This window comes from Salminus brasiliensis, chromosome 14 (genome assembly GCF_030463535.1).
Source record: "Salminus brasiliensis chromosome 14, fSalBra1.hap2, whole genome shotgun sequence".
NCBI classification, from domain to species: domain Eukaryota; kingdom Metazoa; phylum Chordata; class Actinopteri; order Characiformes; family Bryconidae; genus Salminus; species Salminus brasiliensis.
The window spans coordinates 17,266,801-17,289,305 of record NC_132891.1 but is presented as its reverse complement, the minus strand read 5'-3'; the positions used below and the strand labels follow the sequence as shown (position 1 = coordinate 17,289,305).

At 41.1% G+C, this 22,505-nt stretch overlaps 1 protein-coding gene across 1 annotated transcript; it reads left to right on the top strand.

Moving 5' to 3' along the window:
• Positions 1 to 3,136: 3,136 nt before the first annotated feature.
• On the top strand, positions 3,137 to 8,747 carry mfsd4ab (major facilitator superfamily domain containing 4Ab). Its single transcript, XM_072697449.1, has 10 exons — positions 3,137 to 3,366; positions 4,148 to 4,346; positions 4,702 to 4,944; positions 6,186 to 6,339; positions 6,432 to 6,547; positions 6,740 to 6,913; positions 7,015 to 7,162; positions 8,041 to 8,111; positions 8,202 to 8,322; positions 8,413 to 8,747. Exons 1-10 carry the CDS (start codon positions 3,137 to 3,139, stop codon positions 8,745 to 8,747), a joined length of 1,791 nt encoding a protein of 596 aa, XP_072553550.1.
• The last annotated feature ends 13,758 nt before the right edge of the window (positions 8,748 to 22,505 follow it).

The window sequence follows — 22,505 nt, the reverse complement described above, 5'->3', positions numbered from 1 at the left end:
GGAATGTCTGTGTCTGGTAATATACAATTTTCCCAAACATATGAATGGTCAAGCAGCAAAAAAAGAGTATAAGATATATGATGAGAACATGTGAGAAGTGCCAGTATGCAAGAAAAAGCCACGGTGCACCAAAGCGCAAAACGTGCACAGCACCGAGTACGAGCCCACTGGTTTGCAATAAGTTACTCTGAGAGGAAGTCCGAGTGTTAATGAGTGTCAATAATAAAAACAAATGTGTCGAGGGTCTGCCTCTGTTCTCACACTGGACATGACTGTTTAGCACTTCTTAATGTTTCAACCAAACTGGGAACACTTAAAGCTGTGCTGGACAAAGCTGTATAAAGATGCTACAGCATAGAGCTAAAACTTAATTACTGATGTGTATTAAAAATAATGTAATATCACAATACCAGAAAACAAACCCACAGTACACTATACACCATCACGGGTTTCTGAGGTTCTGGAAACAAAAGATCCACATTTTTAAAAACACTATAAAAATGTAGTGTTGAGTGCAATGACTTTCCTGCACGCTTTCCACACAGAACTGCAGCAAATCCAATTAAACCAAACGAATGATGTTCCCCTTTTAATGAAACATTAAACACAGTTGTTCAGTGTTCTAGAAGCACTGGCCTTGTCCACAACATACACAGAAAGAGTATTGTGTTGTAACAGATCGCGATAACCAGAGCTTGAAGCGGAAACAAAGAAGTGCCAGTATTCACATGTTGGTGTGTATCAATCAGCCAATGGAGTATTGCATTCTAAATATCTACAGTTATTTAACCCCCTGAGAAGCCTATGGGCCGCCGGCAGGCCGAAAGTGTTATCACTAACTTCCGTTATCAGAGAATAGCCCCACCAGTTTGTACAGAAGTCCCTGTAGTTACTGAGTAATACACCTTAGGGGTTAAAGGTTAAAAGATACAATGAGATATTGCTGATGTTCACCTCACAACATATTGATTTAATCAAAATGAAAACCATTGGAAATATTAGTTTCTTTCTACAGTCCAGAAACATGAAGATCAGGGGAACTGGTTACTCTAAAATGATGTGTAAATGAGTGTATGCCTGTATGGCCTTGGTGACCCCCAGTGCACACTGCAGTCTACCATGTGAAGATGAATGTGCCTCTTTCTGGACCGTTGCTACAGACTTACAGTATTTGACTTGATTAGCATTAGCATCTTGTTCTAGGCTTGTTGAGAAAACTGCCAGAATCTGATTCTCCTTCACAAGCCCAATCTGTTGCACCTATTCTCGGGGGCACTGCCACAGATTTAGGGTTCCATGAAAAAATAATATACTGGGCCCCACATGATCAATACATTTTATAGGGCCCCTGTCATTCACAGGCCCTTTGAAACATCTTTACTCCCTCCCCCTGCCCACACTGCACCCATTTCAAACATTTGATAGATACACATAGGGCAGTTGTGGCCTAATGGTTGGCAAAGCAGGCTTAGGTGCGGGAGATTGCTGGTTTGATCCCCTGGACAGGCAGGAAGCAAACGGCTGTGGAAGTGAAGTGTGGCTTATCAGCATATGAAACATTTGGCATTTCAGAATATGAAATGTTTGATGCTTGTGTTATGTACTGTATATGCCTTAATCTGCTGTCTAGACAATGCCAGCTAAAAGACAACTGTTCCAATGTGGAAAAAGGAGTTGAAGTAGTATCAGGAATTCCGCTGGGTCTACAGAACAGACGGAAGAAGGTGTGCTGAACTGAATACAGCTAGGTCTAGTGTTCACACACAGGTCCATTCTTAGAAGCCAGGAAGAGCTCCAATGAGATTTCTTAACCAGGAATATAAGTAACGTTTTGCGGATGTGTAAAGCTGTAAATGTGTAACTCATTTCCTTGTCTCCTCTCTAGTCTTTTTGCCAGGATCAATTGAAATGGAGAGCAAGGTCTTTTCGTAATCTACTTACTCAGTAAAGGATTCTTTGGTAAGGTTTGTTACTAACCTTTTTTTCCATTAACCACAGATAACATGCCCATGTGGGGCCAGTGGGGCCTGTATTGCTAGCCCAACTGGGAACCAGAAAGTTTTATTCATGGGTTCCATGTTGGCATCCTTGCCCAGATAATTGGCTTGGTTTGCGAAGCTCCGGTGAATTGGATGCTTTGAGTGTTAGAGAGACTGTCAGGTTAGGTCTTAGGCTAACATCTTACCTGTAAGCATCAAAAAGACATGACTGTCCGCTTTACCAGAGCTTCATAATCGAGTTCCCAATGTGTTGTGCATTCGGAGATGCTTTTATCTGGGTAACCGCAGCCTTTTGTTAGCTCAAACATCAGTCATCAGTGATCATTCCTAGGCATTTCCATCCACACATCCACAGAACTTCTGCGTACTGGATGTTTTCTCTGTATTACATTACTCTGACTGTGGGGCCTAAAAATCCCAGGAGATCAGCAGTTATAGAAACCAGAGATCACATTATTTTTATATTCATTCTGATGGTTGATGTGAAGATCTGCTCACCATATCTGGCTGATCAAGTAACTGCACCAGTAATTCCTCAGTAGGTGTACAAGCATTCTTAATAATGTATTTGGAGTTTGTATGCATTACACTACAGTACATCATTTTCTATGGATTCTTTCTCACGTTTTAGCTAACCTTTCATAACACGTGTCTAACAACTAAGCAAAAACAAGCACTGCCAATTATTAATATTCATATTTCTGGATAGGGCAGATATGTAACTCAGTTACATGCACTGTATTCAACCGACATACATTAACAACAAGACGGTCAGTACAGACCAGCTTCCCCTCCCTAAATCCACCTCTCTTTCTCACGCACTGAGAGGCAGGACAGGAAGAAGACTGAACCACAAAAAATAGCTTCTGATTTCAACACGTGAAAATCATTGACAGTTCTAGAAGAACTTGAGTCCTTATTTTCAGGTATTAACTCAAAAAGCATTTCTCCCATGTACAGGAGAGGGATGGGAGCGGTTCTATAAATATGGAGAATCTCTGGGTTTAGCATTCTCGACTCTAGCAAAGCCAGAAAGGAGTCAAGTCAGCACAAGTGTGAGCAGAACGTCTTTAGAACCTCACCCGGATCACAGACCTCCATCTATACAGCTCACTCAGAGACATTTTCTGGACAGTATGTTTATTGAGGAGCGTCTAGTGCTGCTTTTCAAACGGAACTGTCAGCATACACTTACCTATTGGAGTGTATTCTTTAGTTTTGGACTGTGCATAGCCTTCCTGGGGCCTACCATTCTAGATCTGAAATGTCAAACCAACTCTACGCTACAGGAGATCACCTGGGTGTTCTTCTCACAGCAGTTCTGCTTGCTCATCGGCAGCTCCATTGGCGGTGCTTTTAAAAAGACGTGAGTTTTCAATGGTTGGAAGCAATTTAACTATGGTTCTCTTAAAACCCTTTGAAAATATCTTCCTTTATGTCGTTGAATTGCTGAATGCTATATTACAGTAAAGTTCAACCTTCTAAAAAAAAGAGATATTTCATTTTAATTTCAACACTGCTGGAAAAAAAAGAATTAGTCGAATGTATTCAGCGAAACCTCAGAAAATCTATGTCCTACTGTGAGTACAATATTATAATTTAGAGTATTACAGGCTTTAACATTCTTGTCTCAAATAAAAAACAAAGTTCTACCACAGATGCTTTGCAACATCCAAATATATTTGATTCAATTTAATTTGATTACCAAAGGGTTTGCTTCAGCACATACGTGAGCATAAGACCTTTGAAACCTTCAGGATGCATTGACCATGCATCAATCCAGCTGATTAATTTTCTGAACAATATGTTGAGGGGCATCTATGAACATCTATTTCCAATGAAAATATCTGCTGATGCTTTGTTCAGAGGAATTCTTACCTCAGATCTCTTAGATCTCTAAGCTTCGAATTCTCTACTTCTCTTTAGAAAACTGACTGTAATGGTTGATGTTTCAGGGCCTTTGTGCATGTAGCACCCCTGACAACTGGCAAGAACCTTCCATTTCTTCTTTTTGAGGGTTTAACTGAGTTTTGTGTGTTTTTTGTCTTGTTCCAAAATCTCCTCCCTCCCTCCCTCTCTCTCTCTCTCTCTCTCTCTCTCTCTCTCCCTCTCTCTCTCTCTCTCCCTCTCTCCCATTCTCAACTCAGGTTGTTCAGTGCCTTAGCTGCTCTGCTGCTGTCCTCCTTTGTTATTTCTCTCATCTTTGCCATCATCCCTCTCTGCTACAATGTGCTGTTATTAGCTGTAGCCATGGCGGTGTCAGGGCTGGCAATGGGCATCATCGACACCATTGCGAACATTCAACTGGTGGCGCTTTATCAGAAAGATTCTGCAATCTTCCTGCAGGTGTGTGAGATCATACACATATTTACACTTCCCCTCTCCTTTTTGACATCAGACATCAGACATCAGACATTCTTTACATTGTGCCAGACTTGGGCCAATAGAAATGCTCCAAAATGATATGGAGGTTTTTGCCTTCTCCTGTAAAGCTGCCATCTTGGACATTTTACACTCCAGGCACACCACCCGTTATCAACAGCGGACTTTTTATATACTGTTATGTAACATTTTCAGATTACAAACAAACAAAGCTAACAAAATTGTTTAGCATAAAGCATTAGTACAAGATAGTGTTAAAAAAGGTATGTACTTATATGATGTATGATGTTTACATCTCTATGTCTTCACCTTTTCTTAGGCACTGCACTTCTTCATTGGCTTTGGGGCTCTGGTAAGCCCTCTCATCGCAGACCCCTTCCTATCAGAGCACTGCCCGGGTATCAACAGCACAGAGGATGAAGCAGTAATGATGCACCACTTCAGACACAGTCTGGCTGCTGGCTTTAGGAGACCCATACCTCTCAACTACTCTCAACACTCAGGGCCGATGACAGAGCAGTCCAGCGTGTCCTTCGCCTTCTGGATCATGGCTCTTATTAATGTAAGCATCAGACAAATACAGTATGTAACTGCCTGAGCCATTTATTTCTACAGAGCAAATCTGAAGCTCTTCTATTCGGTAGTCATTATATTTTTCCTTCAAAAAAGGCACCTGCCTTATTCACACTTCCCTTTTTATTCACATTTCTCCCAATAAATCTAACACAACATTTCAAATAGGGGGAAATATGTAAATAACATTTAAATAACTCCCTTAAACAGGCATTGTAACCACAAGGTTACACATTTTTTCGTAATCAAATTGCTATAATAAAAACTCAACTTCAACTCATTAACTTTATTCCATTCATTAAATAGAGTGTGTGATGCTGACTATATCCACTGGGTGGCAATGTTGTAAAAGGATATCATTGTCTAAAAGCTGAGAAAAGTGGATTGGCGTAACACATCTTATCACACATTTATTTCATGCTACACAGTCTTGAAGTAAGAATTCTCCCTAACAATTATATCTTACGTTGAATTTTAGAAATGTGACAATAAAATGTATACCTAAGTTACACCAAAAAGCCTGTGTGACCGCTCGGTTGAGTTGCCCAGTTAGGATAAAAAACAGAATTGGGCACTTTGGACAACATTAACATTGCATGAACTGCATAAAAATACACAAAATCACATTGCATTTTCTTGCTAGACTTAAATGTATGTGTTTGCCTTTAGATTGGCAAAATTGGCAAATTGGCAAAGCCTCACTGAAGAACACTGTACAATTAATAGCTAATGCTACAGCTAGCTAGATAGATAGGTAGGTGGCTACAAACATAACATTTTATTCTAACATGCATATGAGGCTGTAAATGAAGAAGCAGACATATTTGTTCATGTTTTATTTAGCACAGTAAACTTGATTATGTTTTAATTGTATACAGGGACTGTTCTGTAATGTGTGTATGCCTACAATTACCCGGTTGACTTACCCTAACTGGGTAAGACAACCAGCTGGTTGACTTGTGTATTAGTTTCCTGAATGGTTGATCTAAAAAAAGGTTGCTAAAACAATTTTGCCAGTAAATAGTTTTGTGCAAATGCATTTTTTAGTGTGATCCTCTGTGTTAATCTAAAGAGGATGAAAAGAGTGGTCATAGTTTTGCTAGTAGTATGATATTGCCGTTGTCATAAATAGCCACTTTTTCTTAATAGAGCAAACAGAGACTGTGACAGCGTACAATACACTGTTTTGGTTGGAAGTTTAAGGCAAGTTTCCTGTCTCCTGTCTTCTAGCTGCCAGTGCCCATCGCAGTGTTTGTGCTGATGTACAAGGAAAAGCTGATCCCATTTTGCTCGACTGGTTCTTCCCAGTTGCTGGACAAAGATGAGTTGGCCATGGAAACTCAAACACCAGAGACGACACAGGCCCCAGAACAGGATGCTGGAGGTACAGGTTAAGATCATTCCTTTGGAGGCCTTGAAATTTTGGTTTGGACCAATTGTGTCCCATCAGTCTTAAGTCATCCATGTTCTGTCCAGGCCATGGAAACATCTTCAGCTGCTGTATCAATGCTAACCTTCGTGAACTTCCTGCCTCATTCTTTGGAGTCCATATTCTGGGTGGAATCATCCTCTTCATGACTGATGGCATTGTGGTGAGTTTGCTGGGATATTTAGTTACATTAGTAACTAAATAGTATATGAGTAATCCAGGGATTTTTTGACAGTTGATCAGGTGATTTGAGCCCAACAATAAAAATGGACAATAATAAACCATACAGGCCTTTAAAAACAAGATATATGAGATATATACTGTACATTGAATAATTTGTGACTCTCGGTTGTAGGGGGCCTATGCTGGTTTTGCCTACACATATGCTGTGTCGGCTCCAATGTCGCTGCATCACAAAACAGCTGGATACTTGCCCTGTGTCTTTTGGGCTGCCATCACTGGAGGAAGGCTCTTGTCTATCCCGTTGGCATATCGCTTCAGACCTGTGTACCTGCTCATGTTCAGCCTGGTAGTGACTGTTCCTGTATTTTTTTTATACTGTACTTTCTGTTACTCCATAAGGCATGGTAATATGACACACTCTCTCTATATCTGTATGTGTGTTCTCAGGCTGGTGTGATCGTCACTGTACTCTTGCTGCTGATTCTCTACACCAGTAGCTTGTTTCTTTTCATTGGAACATGTTTACTGGGTCTGTTTCTCAGCAGCATCTTCCCATGCATGCTTGCGTACACGGAGGACATTCTGGACTACCAGGGTAAAGAAACACACACACAATTTTGCATTCTTGGGATATTCCTAAACCACTAACACTAAACTAACGCTTAAAGCAGCATTATGTTAGACTAGAGAGTATGCATTGATGTCAAGCTTCCACTGGAACATGCCCCCTTTAGCCGGATTGAGTGGCAAAACATTCTGCAACACGGCAGGAAAACTGCCAAACCGGAAATGAAACAATATTGTCTGCTCAAGTTAAAGGCCAAAGAACCAATGGTCGGTGAACATCGATTTCAGAGACTGGTTTATTTGGGTTTTAATCAAACTTAGCATGCTGCCTGTTTTCAGAGCTTTACTTCACCAAACTCAGTGGCTGGATTCTAGAATTGCAGCAATCCATTTGCTTCTCTTTTCTTGAGCTTTCAGCAGTCTCAGCATATCTCAGAATTCTTGCTGAATCTGTTTGTACAGTCAATCGCACAACAGCTCTTTCCCATTTTTATGTTAGGGGCATTCACACTGAACGCCAACACTGCCACTAAGTGAACGTGGCTGCAGTGACTCCCGCCCCTGGTGATGCCATGCGCACACCCTCTATTGGTATTTCACATTTCCAGGGCTCTCCCTGCATTTGGGAGGTGTAATTCACACCTTACACATGTATTTTTGGATGAGCTGAGAGATACAGAACCGTGAAAGAAGCATGTGGACTGAGGTAGTAGAGTGATATCACAGGATTTCACATAAATATGACTCGGGAGTTCTCATGACCATTGTGCTCCCTGCTTCAGTGCAGTTAGCAGCATTGCTTTAGATCTAACATTTACATATCCATAATACAAAGCCATAGCAACCCATACTTCATACTTTAACATTAATGTAAAGACTCTAACGCACATACTCTGTTCTTGTCAGGTTGTGCCACCACAGTTCTGGTAACCTCTGCTGGAATGGGGGAAATGGTCCTGCAGGTGCTGGTCGGATCGGTAAGAATAATGGGATTTGTTGGGGTTTCTCAGGAGTCGTGTGAGCTTATGAGCTTATTGAGACTAATTCTGTGAATGCATTGGCTACAGATAATTCAGACTGCAGGCAGCTATAGTTTCCTCATGTGTGGTATGATCACCGGCTGCATCGGTTTCGTCCTCTTCTTTGGCCTGGTGCTTTGTCATCGTTTCCACAGAAACTACCTCAGAGGTAAAAACACCACATTTCTGAACAGCGACCATTACGAAGTGATCACAGAACCATTATGATGTCAACACATATCTGTTTCCTTCCTTACAGGAGCATCTAAAAAGACAGCTATGGTTGAGGACCCAGCTCCAGTTCCAGTACCATTTTCAGTCTCAAATCCAACATTAGCTCCTGGACCAGTTCGAGGATCAGCTTCACAGCCTGTTCCATCACCAGTAACAGTTCCAGCTTCAGAACCAGTTCCATCAACAGTACCAGAACCAGAACCAGCTCCATCACCGGTACCAGTTCCAGAAGCATTACCTGAAGCAGATCCAGGGCGAACACCAGTTCCAGCCCCAGTACAAGAACCAGCTTCAGAACCAGTTCCAAAGAAGACAGAAGAGATGCGATACCTTTCTACATTAGATCCTGGTCCAAACTAAGAGACAGTATGCAAGAATGATAGGACATTTGCTTGTTGGTGTGTATAGAAACAGAAACCTGAAACGGAATATGGATATATGGAATATATCCATATTATGGAAATATGGGTAGCCTCAACTGTCAGTCTCACCGTATTTATATTATTTAAGTTTTTCACTTTGTGCTGTTTATTTGATTTGTTCAATATGTGGCAACATGTTTGTCAGAAAAGCTTTAAAGTTAAATTATTGAAGTGTAGAATTGAAATCCGAAACAGTAATATAAACATAAATATGTTTATATATATATATATATTTATGCAATGTTATATCAGTAACCGTCATTTTCTCTAAAATCAGTATTGGCCCTGAAATGTTGATATCGGACAGGCCTGTGCTCCATATGCAGTACTGATAACTGACTGTACCTAGAATAGAAGATTCCACATAGCATTGAAGCAACAGGAAGGTCATTAGGTGTAAACCTTAAATGTATTCTAAACAGATGGTGGTAAAACAGTGTTAACCCCAGTAATCCATTACTGACGCCAGACACTCTAGGTAGTGGAGCTTGTTTCCTGTGCTGCGTAACTGTACTGCACCAAGAACTGCATATAAGCTAAGTTCTAGCAGCTGTGTAGTTTATCGCTGAAGCTTCATTATGAATAATTCATTGTTTCGATTAGAGTTGTACCATGTGCACATCAAAGCTGTTGGAACTGCAAGTTACTTCACTTTGTGCTTCTGTAGTCTTTCATTTGCTGGATAAATAATAAAAGATGTGGGACTGCAGTGAGATGTATTTTAAAGTTACGAGTTACTCGGCAGGGGGTTGAGTGGGAAGAAGCAGGTTTTTTTGCCCCTTGGTTGCAAGTAGTTTATTAGGAGCTTATGTTATAAATACATGCACTGTAAAAACATCTTGGAACGTTAGATCATCTTAAAAGCCATAATGCTATCTAATCATTTTAGACTGTCGTATGAAGACTGTTAGATTATTTGACCTATTTCTAGACTCGACTTGTCGTTCTAGTGAAAGTGTCTTATTCAATAGGCAAAATTATTTTACAATTAATGCTTAAAATGACAATCACAATCATCTGCCATTGTAATAACACAACCTTCACTGCATAAAATGACTTAAAACCAATAGAAATCTTAGAACATTTTATTCCAGTATCTAAACTGCTAGCTGTATATTTGGACCAGATTAAACACTTCACTTGCCATGATACTTTTATGCAATGTGCCGTGTGGTTTAACTAGTATTGTCAATCTAACAAACATGCCTAGTGCCTAATAAACAGGCTAGAGGAATCCATTTTTTTTGGTCTTATAATATTTCAGTGTAGTTTTGAGAGCTTTAGCCTCGAACATGACAAAGCTCGGGCACAGAAGCTTTGATGGAGAAAATGCTTCAGCAACTTTTTAAGAGATAAATGGTTGATCAGTCATTGGGCTGGATTAAGATAAGAGCTAAAAGAGAGAACGAGAGATAAGGGATAATGTAATCTACCTTTTTTTTAACTCAACAGTAGCGACACTGTGTTCACATCCCTAAATAAAATACTTATACGTCACTAGGCTCTGTAAAAAGAGTGGAAGAGTGGAAGAAGGTTTGGGCCAAACTTGGTAAAACTATTAGTTTGTGTTAAAGAGGTTAATCTTAAAAGCTTAATTGTGTGCCGTTTACAGCGCTAATTATAACATTGACACTCGGGGGGGCTGTATGGAGGAGGCATGTGAATGACAGGGGCCCTGAAAAATGTATAATTAATTTATATATTTATTGTGCAGAAAAACAAGACATTTCTAGAGCTTCTTCCTTATCAGGGCAGAAATACCCCTCCACTGGGTGCCATCCATTGCAGGGTACCTCACACACACACACACACACACATACTCATTCACTCATGCCCAGGAACAATTAAGCATGGCCTATTCACCTACCATTTGGGAGAGTACAAAAAGAGAGCACACCACACTTCCTCCCGAGCGAGGCTCAAACTCCCGTAACCCCAGGCCTCTGGAGCTGTACATCACACACACTACCTGCACCACCACCATGCCGCCATCAGTGAGGGCTATAAAAATCTAAATTTCGGACTGGTCACATCTGGTCATAAAAGCTGTTTGGCTTTTGTGTAAATGCAGAGGTAGGTGAGTGTTCTTCATGTTCAACACTAGATGTCAGAATCCTACAGCATTTTAGTAAACCCATGGCAGTGGTGGAGCACTTCTCTATGTTGTGTGAAAAGGAACAGTTATTTTGGTTAAACATAAAACACATGAGCCTTTTTATTTCCAAATGCTTCACTCAGATTAACAACCATATCTCTACATTTACTGGTTGAGATCATACCACAAAAAGGAAACATTAGAATGCCTTCTGTATGATATTCATATGCTTTTTCTTTGGATTAACTATGTTTTTTTAGTTCATGTTTATTATTCAGTTGGCAAATATTGTCATTTTTTTATTTCACTAAAAAATACTTGGGATTTTAAATGATTTGCCATTATAATAACACAAATGTCACTACATAAAATGACTTAAACTAGAAAAAAGTGCCTGGAAGCAGCTATTAATTAATCTTATCAAATTCTTACAGCAATCACTGTGTGAATGCTGTAATTATGTGTTGCATAATTTACACCATTCAGTAAATTCAACACTGCAAACTACACTGTGAGACTGAAAGCACATCAAATGTCCCACTGTAATACATAATTTAGACATCACTCCAGTTATGTCACTCATCCCAACAGAACCTTTTAAACAATCTCTCAGTTCTCTTTTCCATAGCAAGGTAGCCTACATTTGCTTAATTCTAGCCTCAATCCCCAGCTGATCAAAGACAGCCTTCTGAAGGTTTATAAAGAGAATAAAAGCTCAGTGTCAGGTTGTTTCCAGAATCCTAGATCTCCCAGACCACAACCGACCACAAATCAATCTTTTGCAGCGTGACACGCCAAGGCAGCCTATCTATCTCACCGCCTCAAGGCAAACGCAGGACTATATCCTCTGCTTTATCCAAAAGCCAATCTCACCCCTCTAAACAAGATAAATCAGGTCCTGACAGGCGTGAGAATGGGCTTCAGTGGGCCGTGTGCAAGCTGCGAGTATTCTGGACTCCGCTGTCTGCACCGACCCCCACCACCCCCCCAACCCCCCGCTGCTGCGCCGGCCATCTGAGCTCTACTGCAGTCAGTGGGACATTAATGCAGCTCTCCCTTTAGATATAAAAGATAAGTTAAAGGAAAACTCCAGGTTTCCAACCTAATCTCTATCTACTGCATCTACATCAACATTAATTTTCACACGCTGCATCAGCCCCTGCCCACGGGCTTCTATTATAGGTGCATAGCGTATATTTTAGATGTTGGACTTATAGGTTTTGAATAAATTCTATTTTATGAAGAGTAAAGCGGCTGAATGCCCGACTGTAATAATCAACCACATGCCACAGATGCAGCAGAGAAAGAACAGGTGGAAAACCACTGGAGTATTGCAGCAAGCGTCATGGTCTGAGGTTCCATTGATTTGCTGGCTCTTCACTGTGAAGGATCGTTTACTCGCAGTCAGCTTAGAAGCAAAGAACTGAAGCAAAGATTCAACAATTTTCATACTCAAGTCGGGTGCAAGCGAAGAAAGCTTCTATTTACAAGTAAAAGGTAGCATGAATCTGTTGTTTTCAACAATTCAGTAGTCTTGTGAGATGTTTAGAGGGCCACAAGTTTTGTTCCTCTCCTCCCCCTTAATTCAGTCCAGCTATTGTATGAATTTGTCCATTTTTCACTGCCAACACACTTGATTTAAAGCAACACTATGTAGCATTTTTACCATTAAAAAATAACAGCTTCAAAATCACTGTAATGCCCGCGCCGACCTGTAACTGCATCTCTATCAATGCAACTTCAGGCTCAACTCGCTGCTAACTGCACTACGTAACTCTGGTAAAGCAGGCAGGACAATGCTCACAACATTTGCATTTACATTTAAGGCATTTAGCAGACGCTCTTCTCCAAAAGTGCTTCGCTATTTACTCAAGAATAACCTCAGCTCTACTATTCCCCCAAGTACTCTCTGAAGAGGAGGGTCTTCAGTCTGTGTTTGAAGACAGCGAGCGACTCTGCCGTTCGTATATTACACAGGTGGGCCAGTGTAGTGTTAGGAGTCTTGCCCAAGGACTCTTATTGATGTAGCACAGCATAGTCACCCAGACCAGGAATCGAACCCCAGTCTCCCACGTGGTGTGGCAGCTCACTGGCAGGTAGTGGTGTTATCTGTTGCGCCACACCAACCACCAGAACAACTCAATTCTCACATACTGCTGCTTTAACTCAATAAAATACAATTTAACAGAAGGACTGAACAGCCACAGTAAGTTTTAGCTGGCTACTATAAGATACTAGGCTGAAATTTGGAAACGGTTAAGCTAACACCTTTAAACATAAAATCACAGTGTATTGAAGCAGTAATAATTATATATATTTGAATTTATTTATAGTTTTATTTATACAGACAGTTTAGTAAGCTCATGGTTTGCTTATTATTGTATTTATAATGTTAAGGCATTTCAAGCTGTAATGGCTGGTTAGGCCAGACATAGAGGGACAAACACTCGCAGAGATGAATCCAATGCAAGTACTTTTATTAACAAAAAAGGGGTACAACACATAGGGTAAACGAAGCAAACAATGCAGCAACTAAAGGGACTAAATAGTACAACAAAGTAAACTTGACAACCAAAACGGGCGAACACAAAAGCACACCTGAGACTGGGGGGTGGCTCTGGGAGCTGAGCTAGGTGAGCTGGTGAGAGAGAGCTGGGGAACCAGCTGCTGAACCCTAAACAGCTACGACCAAACGTGAAGACGCGAAGACGAAGAGGGTCACCTAGCTGGAGCGAGAGTCGCGGATAAATCCAGGGAGCGAGCAAAGGTGCCTGTCAAAATTTGATGCTAGAAACAAGGTCCGCTAGTGGACCTGAACTGTGAACCAAACTGACTGACACAAGTAAAATAAGTGCTTTACAAGGCACTGTCAAAGTTGTGGAGCTTGGTGATGGAGGCATAAATTAAAGCAAGTAATTCATTTAACATAAAACAAAACAAAGTAAAACCAGAAAAAATACAAACTGGAGAACAAAACTGGAGAACGAAGTAAACAAACAGGCCAAGTTGCCACACCATGAACTGCCATGAAACATGCACATGCACAAACCTGACCAGGAACACTTAAAAAAAAAGGAAAGAGAAAAAAAGGGACTGTATATACACAGAAACTGCCAAGGTACACATGACAAGAGTTTACAACAGGGCAGGGCTACAAAGGAGGCACAGGTGGGAACACTAAGGTGGCGACAAGGGAGGAGACAAGAACACAAACACAAAACGAACAAGACAAACAAGACAAGCAGACAAAGGAAAACACAGAGACAGAGCAGGAAAGGGTCCGAACAAGGCAAAGGCATCTTAGGAGAGAAGTCACCGACCAATTTATTTTAGCAATGTTTCAATGTAGGCTATGGAAACATATCTGTTCAACCTGTACATATATTATATCAGGTGTCCTGATATAATCATAGTAGTGATGGTAAGAATAAAAAAGATAATGATGAGGGATTATTATTGTTAGAGATAGGGGTAATTGTTAGAGTCCAATGTGGTCTCCAATTTCTCCTCACGTTCCTCCTCTTACAATGAGCAAAAATGCTGCATCCAGTCCGCACACTACCACACAAGACAGTGTGTGGCTCAGTGGTTAGAGCTCCAGGCTATTGATGACAGGGTAGTGGGTTTGATACCCAGGTTTGGCAAGCTGCTGATGTTGGGCCCTTAAGCAAGGCCTTTTAACCTCACTGCTGCCCACCGCTCCGGGCATGTATGCTCACTGTCCACTGTGTGTGTTTCACTGGTGTGTATGTGTGTGTTCACTGCATGGATGGGATAAATGTGGAAGCCATCATTAGAAGGGCAGTGCAGATGGTGAGCAGTAACCAACACAGCAGAGAGATGTCACTGGACTGAAGATGTGAACAGACTATTACTATTACTGTCATAATAAACATCAGTGTCATAGGTGCTAAAATAGAACCCTGTGGGCCGCCACAAAAATGCTAAATGGGTACCAAACACTTCAAAGTAGTTTCTGCATTTGGATTAATAACAGAATAATAAGCCTAGGATTCAAAGTGGGGCAATGCAATGCAGCAGCTCACCTGATTTAACGTAATGAAGTACTGATTAGCCAAACCAAACCCAACTTCTTCTTTAAGCAGAGCTTTGGAAATTGTTAAATGCACACATTAACATACGTTAAGTCAACGTATCCATTAATTTTTTTTCCTGAGCAAAACAAACAAACATAAATAAACAAAAAACAACAACAAAGGTTCCAACCGTTCCTATTTCTCCCTTTCCAACAAACAAGCCTAGGACCTGCCCGAAAGCGGCAGATCTGAGTTTCTGTTGCTTGCTGAAATGCATTTGTGTTTGATGTTGGGAGCGAAGGAAGGGGTCCTTCCATCTGCTGCCAGGTTTTCTGGGCAGTTTGAAATGACTGAGAAACAGCCCATGGAGATGTGAGGCAGTGACAGCTGCCCTTTACCACAAGAGCAAGCCTGCGTGCTGGCCTTTAACAGAAGAGCAGGCCTGCGTGTTGATCAGCCTTGCCTGACGCGCTGGCCGCCGCTTGAACGTCCAGATTCAGGCGGGATGCTCTGATGGTTCTGGAACATTCCAGATGGTGGTCAGATGCGGACTGCTGGCTGAGGGTAGATAAGATGACTGCGCCCTTATCTGCGGCGGTGAGGTTTCTTTGCCTTTCAGCGCCTCATGAAAGACAAGGCTTCATCAGCCTCAAGTAAACAAATCAGTTTACGAAGACGTGTGAAGATAATGAGAAAACAAACAGAAAAGACAGAGAGCCTCGTTAGATCTGATCATGAACCTGATAATGTCCACTGACAGGATCCATTGGTGTGCTTATGGTTATAGCAAACAGCACACTGATTGCTATGGATTAGCGCTTAGTAATTATGAAATCAAACAATTACATCCTTTATTACATTTGGCTTACATCCTGCATCAACAGGCTTGAATCTGCACTTCACACTTTTTTAAGGCCACAATGTTTGTTTGTTGTTGTTTTTTTTTTGCTCCAACTTTAAGTGACAACACATGTTTGGTATTGATTTCTCTACATAGGCCAAGAGTATTTGGTCACATGCTCATTCATTGTTTATTATTGTATTAAAAGAGTTAAGAGTTTATCCTGCATTGTTGGATTTTGCACCACAGCATTGCTGTAAGAATTTGAATGCATTCGGCAAAAAGAGCGTTAGCCAGGTCAGGATGTTTGGACATATAGTTGATCTCTTACATGTAAAATAAAATTAGTTGTATTGTGTTTGTTACTGTAATGGCTTGACTGTTTCAAATGAGAAGAAACCCGGTAGAGTGTGTAGAGACTGTAGGGATGGGTTTACCCCACTGATGACGGCCTTTAATTACGACACCGTCTCACCCTTGGAGTCTCCAGCCCCCAGAGGAGCCCCTGCTTTAAATAGAGCCCGGCCAGACTGGACCAGACCAGACTGAGGGAGAGAGAGTAAAATTTAGAAAGAGAGAGAGGGAGAGAGCAAGAGCTAACATACACACACACACAGAGAAAAATAATTTATACATCTTTTTAATACCCTTGAAGTCAGGGAAAACAATAAATGAACAGGTGTCCCAATACTTTTGTCCATTTAGTGATTTTGCTGCAATCAGATTGTTCAGGCTACTAATAAAATTTTCAGGTCCTACTTAGTTGTTAGGGAATCCTTTTCATGTTGAATGTACAGTACAGCCCACCCTACATATCCAAATGCCCACTCCAGGATTGAGTCCTAGTGACCCTCACTGCACTGGTTCATTTGATCATTCAGCTACTTTTCTATTCCAAAAACAACTTATTCACTTTATTATTATCATCATCATCATAAGAACAATTATTATTAATAATATTTATTATTATTATTATTTTGGTAGGTAGAGCATAACAATGAATAACGCCACACATTAGAGGTATGCCTCCAACATGCTGCTCTCACAGCTCCTATGAGATGACGAATCCTGGAGGAGGATGCACCAGGGAGGTCCTCCAGTGGCGGCTTCTGGACAGCATGGCTTGCTGTTAGCAGTCCGAAGGTGGACTTACGCGGGTGACCCCAGCGCTCTCACCCTGCTGCCAACTGTTCAGCCATGCAAAACTGATCATCCTGCAGCCAACAGTGGGAGAGGAAAGCAGCACTAGAGGCTTAGTCCCCCCCCTCCTCCCTCCCTATTCCTTGGCTTTAACCAATGGGTTGTGACAGTTTTCAGTGGAAGGGGAACTTTTAATAAGTAGAGCAGGGCATAGAGATTCAAATCCAACTGCAAGCCAAGCCCCTTGGTGGTGGACCACAGTACAGCACAATACTCACCACACCACAATAGGATGTTGCATCATGTTGCATCATGGACCTCTTGTATGTGTTCATGTTGTTGGTATTTGCGGGAGGGACTAGGAAAACAAATGATATCGCTGTCGGATCAAAACCTTGTAACTCGTTAAACCTGGCGACTTTACAGAAGAGGCAAGAGACCTTCTTTAAAGAGCTTCTTAGCATTCCTATTGAACCATTCTTAATGGATGCTGATACAATGTAAAGAACAACTGCCAGATTCACCTTATGTCAAAAACTGAAAAATGGCCAAAAGGGACATACATGTTTTTTTGCGTGTCAGCAATGATAAGTGTGTATATATATAATAATCATGTAAAAATTCAATGTTCACAGTATATGTAATAATAATAGTTATTTTTCAACATTCTGGAAAATATGAGACTATTGGATCAGTGCTAAATGTCTCAGTGTGTTCACCTATCCTCTCTCTCTCGTTTCTCTCTCTCTCTCTCTCTCTCTCTCTCTCTGTCTTGACCACCCTCTCTCTCTCTGTAGAGTAGCGATGCGTGTCTCGGGGAGAGCCGGTGAATAGTAATGAACTAAGCTGCTGTGTCTATTTGACAGAGGAGGGGGGGAGGAGGCTGTGTGTGTGTGTGTATGTGTGTGTGTGTGTGTGTACGGTTGCAGTGAGAGCTGTGAGGATAAAGCACAGAGCAGTGGAGAGATGCAGAGGAGAATGGAGGCAGCAAAATAATCCCTGTCTTTACATTCCTTTATGCTCCTCCTTTCATTCCGGTTCTCCCTCCTGCTTACTCCTTGTCAACGGGCGGAGAGTTCTCACTATAGCATAATGTGGAATCGTCTCCAATCCTGATTCTTCACCAGCTCTCTTTTTTCTTTTCTGCTGCTCCAACACTGCTGCTGGGTCTCCTGGAGGGCCCGACTGGATTTCTGTGGCGAGGTGAAAGGCCTGAAGAAATGAAGAGAGGGACAGGGAGAGGAGCTGAGAGAAGAGAGAAGTACGCAGGAGAGAAACGGAATGTGCTTCCGAGGATGGAAAAGCACCTGCCATCCAGTGGCAACACAGCGGTTGGTATAGTGGTGTGTGTGTGGGGGGGGGGGTGGTGGAGGGGGGGCACTTCAGAAAAGAGAAAGTGACTTCAACAATGAACATAAAGTGGGTTCCTCTGTTCAAGTCAGAGTTAGCTTGAACTGGATGGAAGTTTTGCACCGCAGGAGAATCCGAATTTTGGGACATTTGGAAAGGAGAATCATTCTCTGACCTTGGAAGTGTGTACATGGTTTCCAAATGAACTGTATCCTTCTTCTGTGATACTACCTAAAATTTGAAGCCAGTTTCCGATGACACAATTTCCTACGAGAATGATAAAAAAAAAAATAGTACATGGCGGTTTCATTCCAAGGATAATAAAAGAGCTCCATTTGAAAGAGCAACCATAAGGAAAACAAGACAAGACAGAAGAAGATCTAGATCTAGAGCATCTTCTTTGGGGGTCACATGACGTCACCCCTTTCAAGACTTAAGAAAATGACTGTTGGACTATGGATGAATGACACTTGTACAATGGACTATAAATATGGAGCATGTGATGGTGGTGCAGCTCCAAAGCTCCAATATCAGTTGGAGTTCCAGTCTTGAGAAGAAGGGGGGGGGGGGGGGCAGGGGGCATATACAAAAGGACCCCCTCCTTCCTTCTGTATTCTTTCCTTCTAAAGAAGAAGGGGCACACGGCCAAGGTAAAGAACAAGGACTCATTGAAGAAAGTACGAAAGAGGCTGGGGCCCATTCTCATTCTTTCCCTTCCTTTCTTCCACTCTTAGGAAGGTTTAAACTCCTCTCTTTTTTTTAACTAAGCCTTGCTGCACTTGCCAACTTCTAGAATTCCAAAATGGGGAGACGTTCCAAGCTCAAAAGAGAGGCCCGAGTCCGAAACAGTTGAACTTCATAGATTTCTCGACTTTTCCCGACTTTTTATGCAGCTTATAAAATTGCAAATTTGTTCATCACTACAAAAGTAATGAGACCCAACCTGATTGGGTTTCAAAGGAGCACAAACAACATAGCCACGTCTAGACGATCAAAGCAACAGCCCTCATCCGAACAGACGAAAAAGAACTCCAATCTATTGGACAGACTTTGACAATGAACATCAAGTGGTGTTCTCTATTGATCAAATTGCTGTTTGCCGGTTAGCTTCAGAAGAAAGGAAGAAATTGAAAATCTCTCTTGAAAATGGAAGAAATTCAGACGTATTTTGAGCCCAGAAGAGTACCAGGTAAGGACAATAACAGTCTGACCTTTTTTTCCAGGAGAATGGTGGGCAAGTGTGTTGTGTAAGTGTGTAAAAAATAAAATAAAATACATGTTTGAAATGTTCTCAATAGTCGTATCTGACTAGATTTGTTCCAATCAATGCCTGCTTCTCACCACCACCCTCCACCATCCCAACAGGTTATAATAGGACTTCAACTCCAACCTCTATCACATACCAGCTCATACATGGAAATGCAGGTAAGTGTTTCCTATGTTTTAGCAGTACATACCTCTATTGCATATGCCAGGGGTCTGCAAAGGGCTGGTGCGGCTGCATTCCAACAAAGCACCAGTACACCTGATCAGTTGTTTGAAGACCTACAGCATCTGCTTAAACAAGTGAAATCAGGTTGAATTGGAATTGGACTGACAACCTGCAGCTACACTGGCCCCTTGCAAATATGACTGGACACCAGAGGGGCAACTTGTATGAGGCTCAACGGGGATATGTGTTGGGGTTTTGATGCGTTTTATTGAGCTTGTATAATACGCACTGACTTCATGAATACATGCTGAATGCTGCTGCATAAAATATGAAACATGACATTTAAAGGTTCCTAGATAGGTCTTGTCTGTGCTGTAGAAACAATCCAATGGTAGCATGCTGCTTCTTGCTGTTTAGGGTAGGGAATTCTGTGGAGGTCCTTTATATTTTAAAAAACACTAACATTGGAATAATTAAAAAATGAAACTAAATAAACAAATAACCAATACACGATGTAAATGAGCGGTGAGCCTCAGGTGGAACGAAAATAAACTCAGCTAGACATTTCTGATTAGTAGAACGTCACAGTTTTGGGTCTTAGAACGTTCAATCTGTCAAGTTTTCTGGACGTTCCTACAATGTTTTAATTTAACTTTATTTTGAAGTTTATATTTGTTTACTCTCACAATTTAAATTGGGCTTTGGTTGGCATATTTGGGTGGCATATTTCAAAAAGTAATGCAAGTTCATCCTTTTAACTTTTTATTATCAGTGTAAATTCAGATTTTTTTATGTTTAAAAAATGCTCCAATTTATGAACCACAATTTTTAAATATTATTTATCTGTGTGATTAGGTATCAGTTTTATCAATGTTTTTTTTTATTGTACTGTATTTTATTTATTGTATTTTTTGTGTGAGTAAAGTTACTTCAGATGTTTCTATAATGTTTGGGAATGTTTTTAGTTAACATTTTTGTAACGTTACAGGTTGGAACCTTTTAAAACATTTACATTTACATTTACATTTAAGGCACTTAGCAGATGCTCTTATCCAGAGCGATTTGCTATTTACCCAAGAAAAACCTCAGCTAGTTTGAATAGACTAAAAATTCAAAGATACCTCTAAGCTCAGACACTACTAAACACAAGTCAGTAAGGAGACCAAAAGCATTAAAAACATTGCTAAATGTTCCTGCAATGTTCTCTGCTAGCTGGAATACTGTGTTAGGTGTTCATATAGAAGTCAGCCACCAAACTTGTGTCAATGCTGCTCTTACTTTGACTGTGTTTAGCAGTGTTTTACAAATCAAAAGACTCAGAATGAACTGCGAGCAACAGAATTCTCTATAGAAGTGGATGTAAACTCATCGAAACACTACTAATTTATACTCCTTTTGTTCTCAAAATTTGCTCTCAATTCTTCATGTTGGAAACATTCCTTAGAGATTCTCATCCATGTTAACATTATTGCATCACACAATTGCAGATTTTTCACAAGCATTTCATGCTCTGAAAGAATCTCCTGTTCTACAACATCCCAAAGATGCTCTACTGGATTAAGATCAGGTGACTGGGAAGGCCACAGAAGAACAGTGAAGTCATTGTCATGTTCATGAAACCGGTTTAATCATCATGCTGGATTAGCCGTTAGAACATGGGCAAATTGTGGTTATGAAGGGATGCATTTGGTCAGCAACAATGCTCAAACAGACCGCAGCATTCAAAGGATGATTGATTGGTATTTACAGGCCCAAAGTTTGCCAGGAAAAAAATTCTCATCATTACACCACCTCCACCAGCTTAGACTCAAGGCAGGTCGCATCCATGGATTCATGCTGTTGGTGTCAAATTCTGACCCCATCTTCTGTATGCCTCAGCAGAAATCAGCTTCAAGCTTCATTAGAACCGCTTCTCACTGGATGATTTGTCATTTAGAGCACCTTTCTGAGTACAGTCTATAGACTGAAAATCTTAGAAGATCAGCAGTTCTGGAAATGCTCAAACCAGTCCATCTGGCACCAACAATCCTGCCACACTTAAAATCACAGAGATCACAATTCATTCTCATTCTGATGGTTGATGTGAACGTAACCTGGAGCTGCTGGATTTTATGTATGCCACGGCTGACACATGATTGGCAGATTAGATCATTGTATGAATGAGTGGGTGTACATGTATACATAATAAAGTGCTCGGTGAGAGTATGTAAACAATGACAGGACATTCCTATGGAATCGTCAAGGCCAACATTCAAATGACCCGTCACTGAGGCTGTGCTCAAGTCAAACCTTTCGAGCTGTCCCTGTGGACCAAATTGCTTAAACAGATTTCAACACAAACACACAGTCTCACTCTTGCTTTCATTTTTGCATGGTTACTATACTCCTGATCAGTTTAAGCATCCGTAAATGACCAAAGTAATATTCCTAACAATGCCTGTGCGAGCCCCCAGTCACAGTGGTTTGGAGGGAGGATAATCCTGCCAGTTTGAATTGGGTGTCTGAAGAGCTGCTTTACTGTCTGCAGTGTTTTGTAGCATCGTAGGCAGTAGGCTAAACTACTGTCTGTAAATCTACTGTCTGTCTAAGTGCTCTGCTCCAGCAGTCAAAGCCTAAAACCACTGCCATTCAGCCCAGGAATAATAAACAGGCCATTTCTGACTGGTTATGGAGGTCAGACAGGTGGGTTCAAACATTGTTGCTTATGAAGACTGCCCAACCCTCCACAGCTTTTACTGCTAATTTGTATGGCGAGCATTTTGAATGGGAAACTGAGCAGGAAGTCTTCATGTATAATGAAG

Coding starts and splice junctions, on each gene's coding strand:
- mfsd4ab (XM_072697449.1), top strand. CDS start 3,137: ATGTTTATTGAGGAGCGTCTAGTGCTGCTTTTCAAACGGAACTGTCAG. Junction 7,163..8,040: donor GGACATTCTGGACTACCAGG/GTAAAGAAACAC, acceptor TGTTCTTGTCAG/GTTGTGCCACCACAGTTCTG. Junction 8,323..8,412: donor CCACAGAAACTACCTCAGAG/GTAAAAACACCA, acceptor CCTTCCTTACAG/GAGCATCTAAAAAGACAGCT.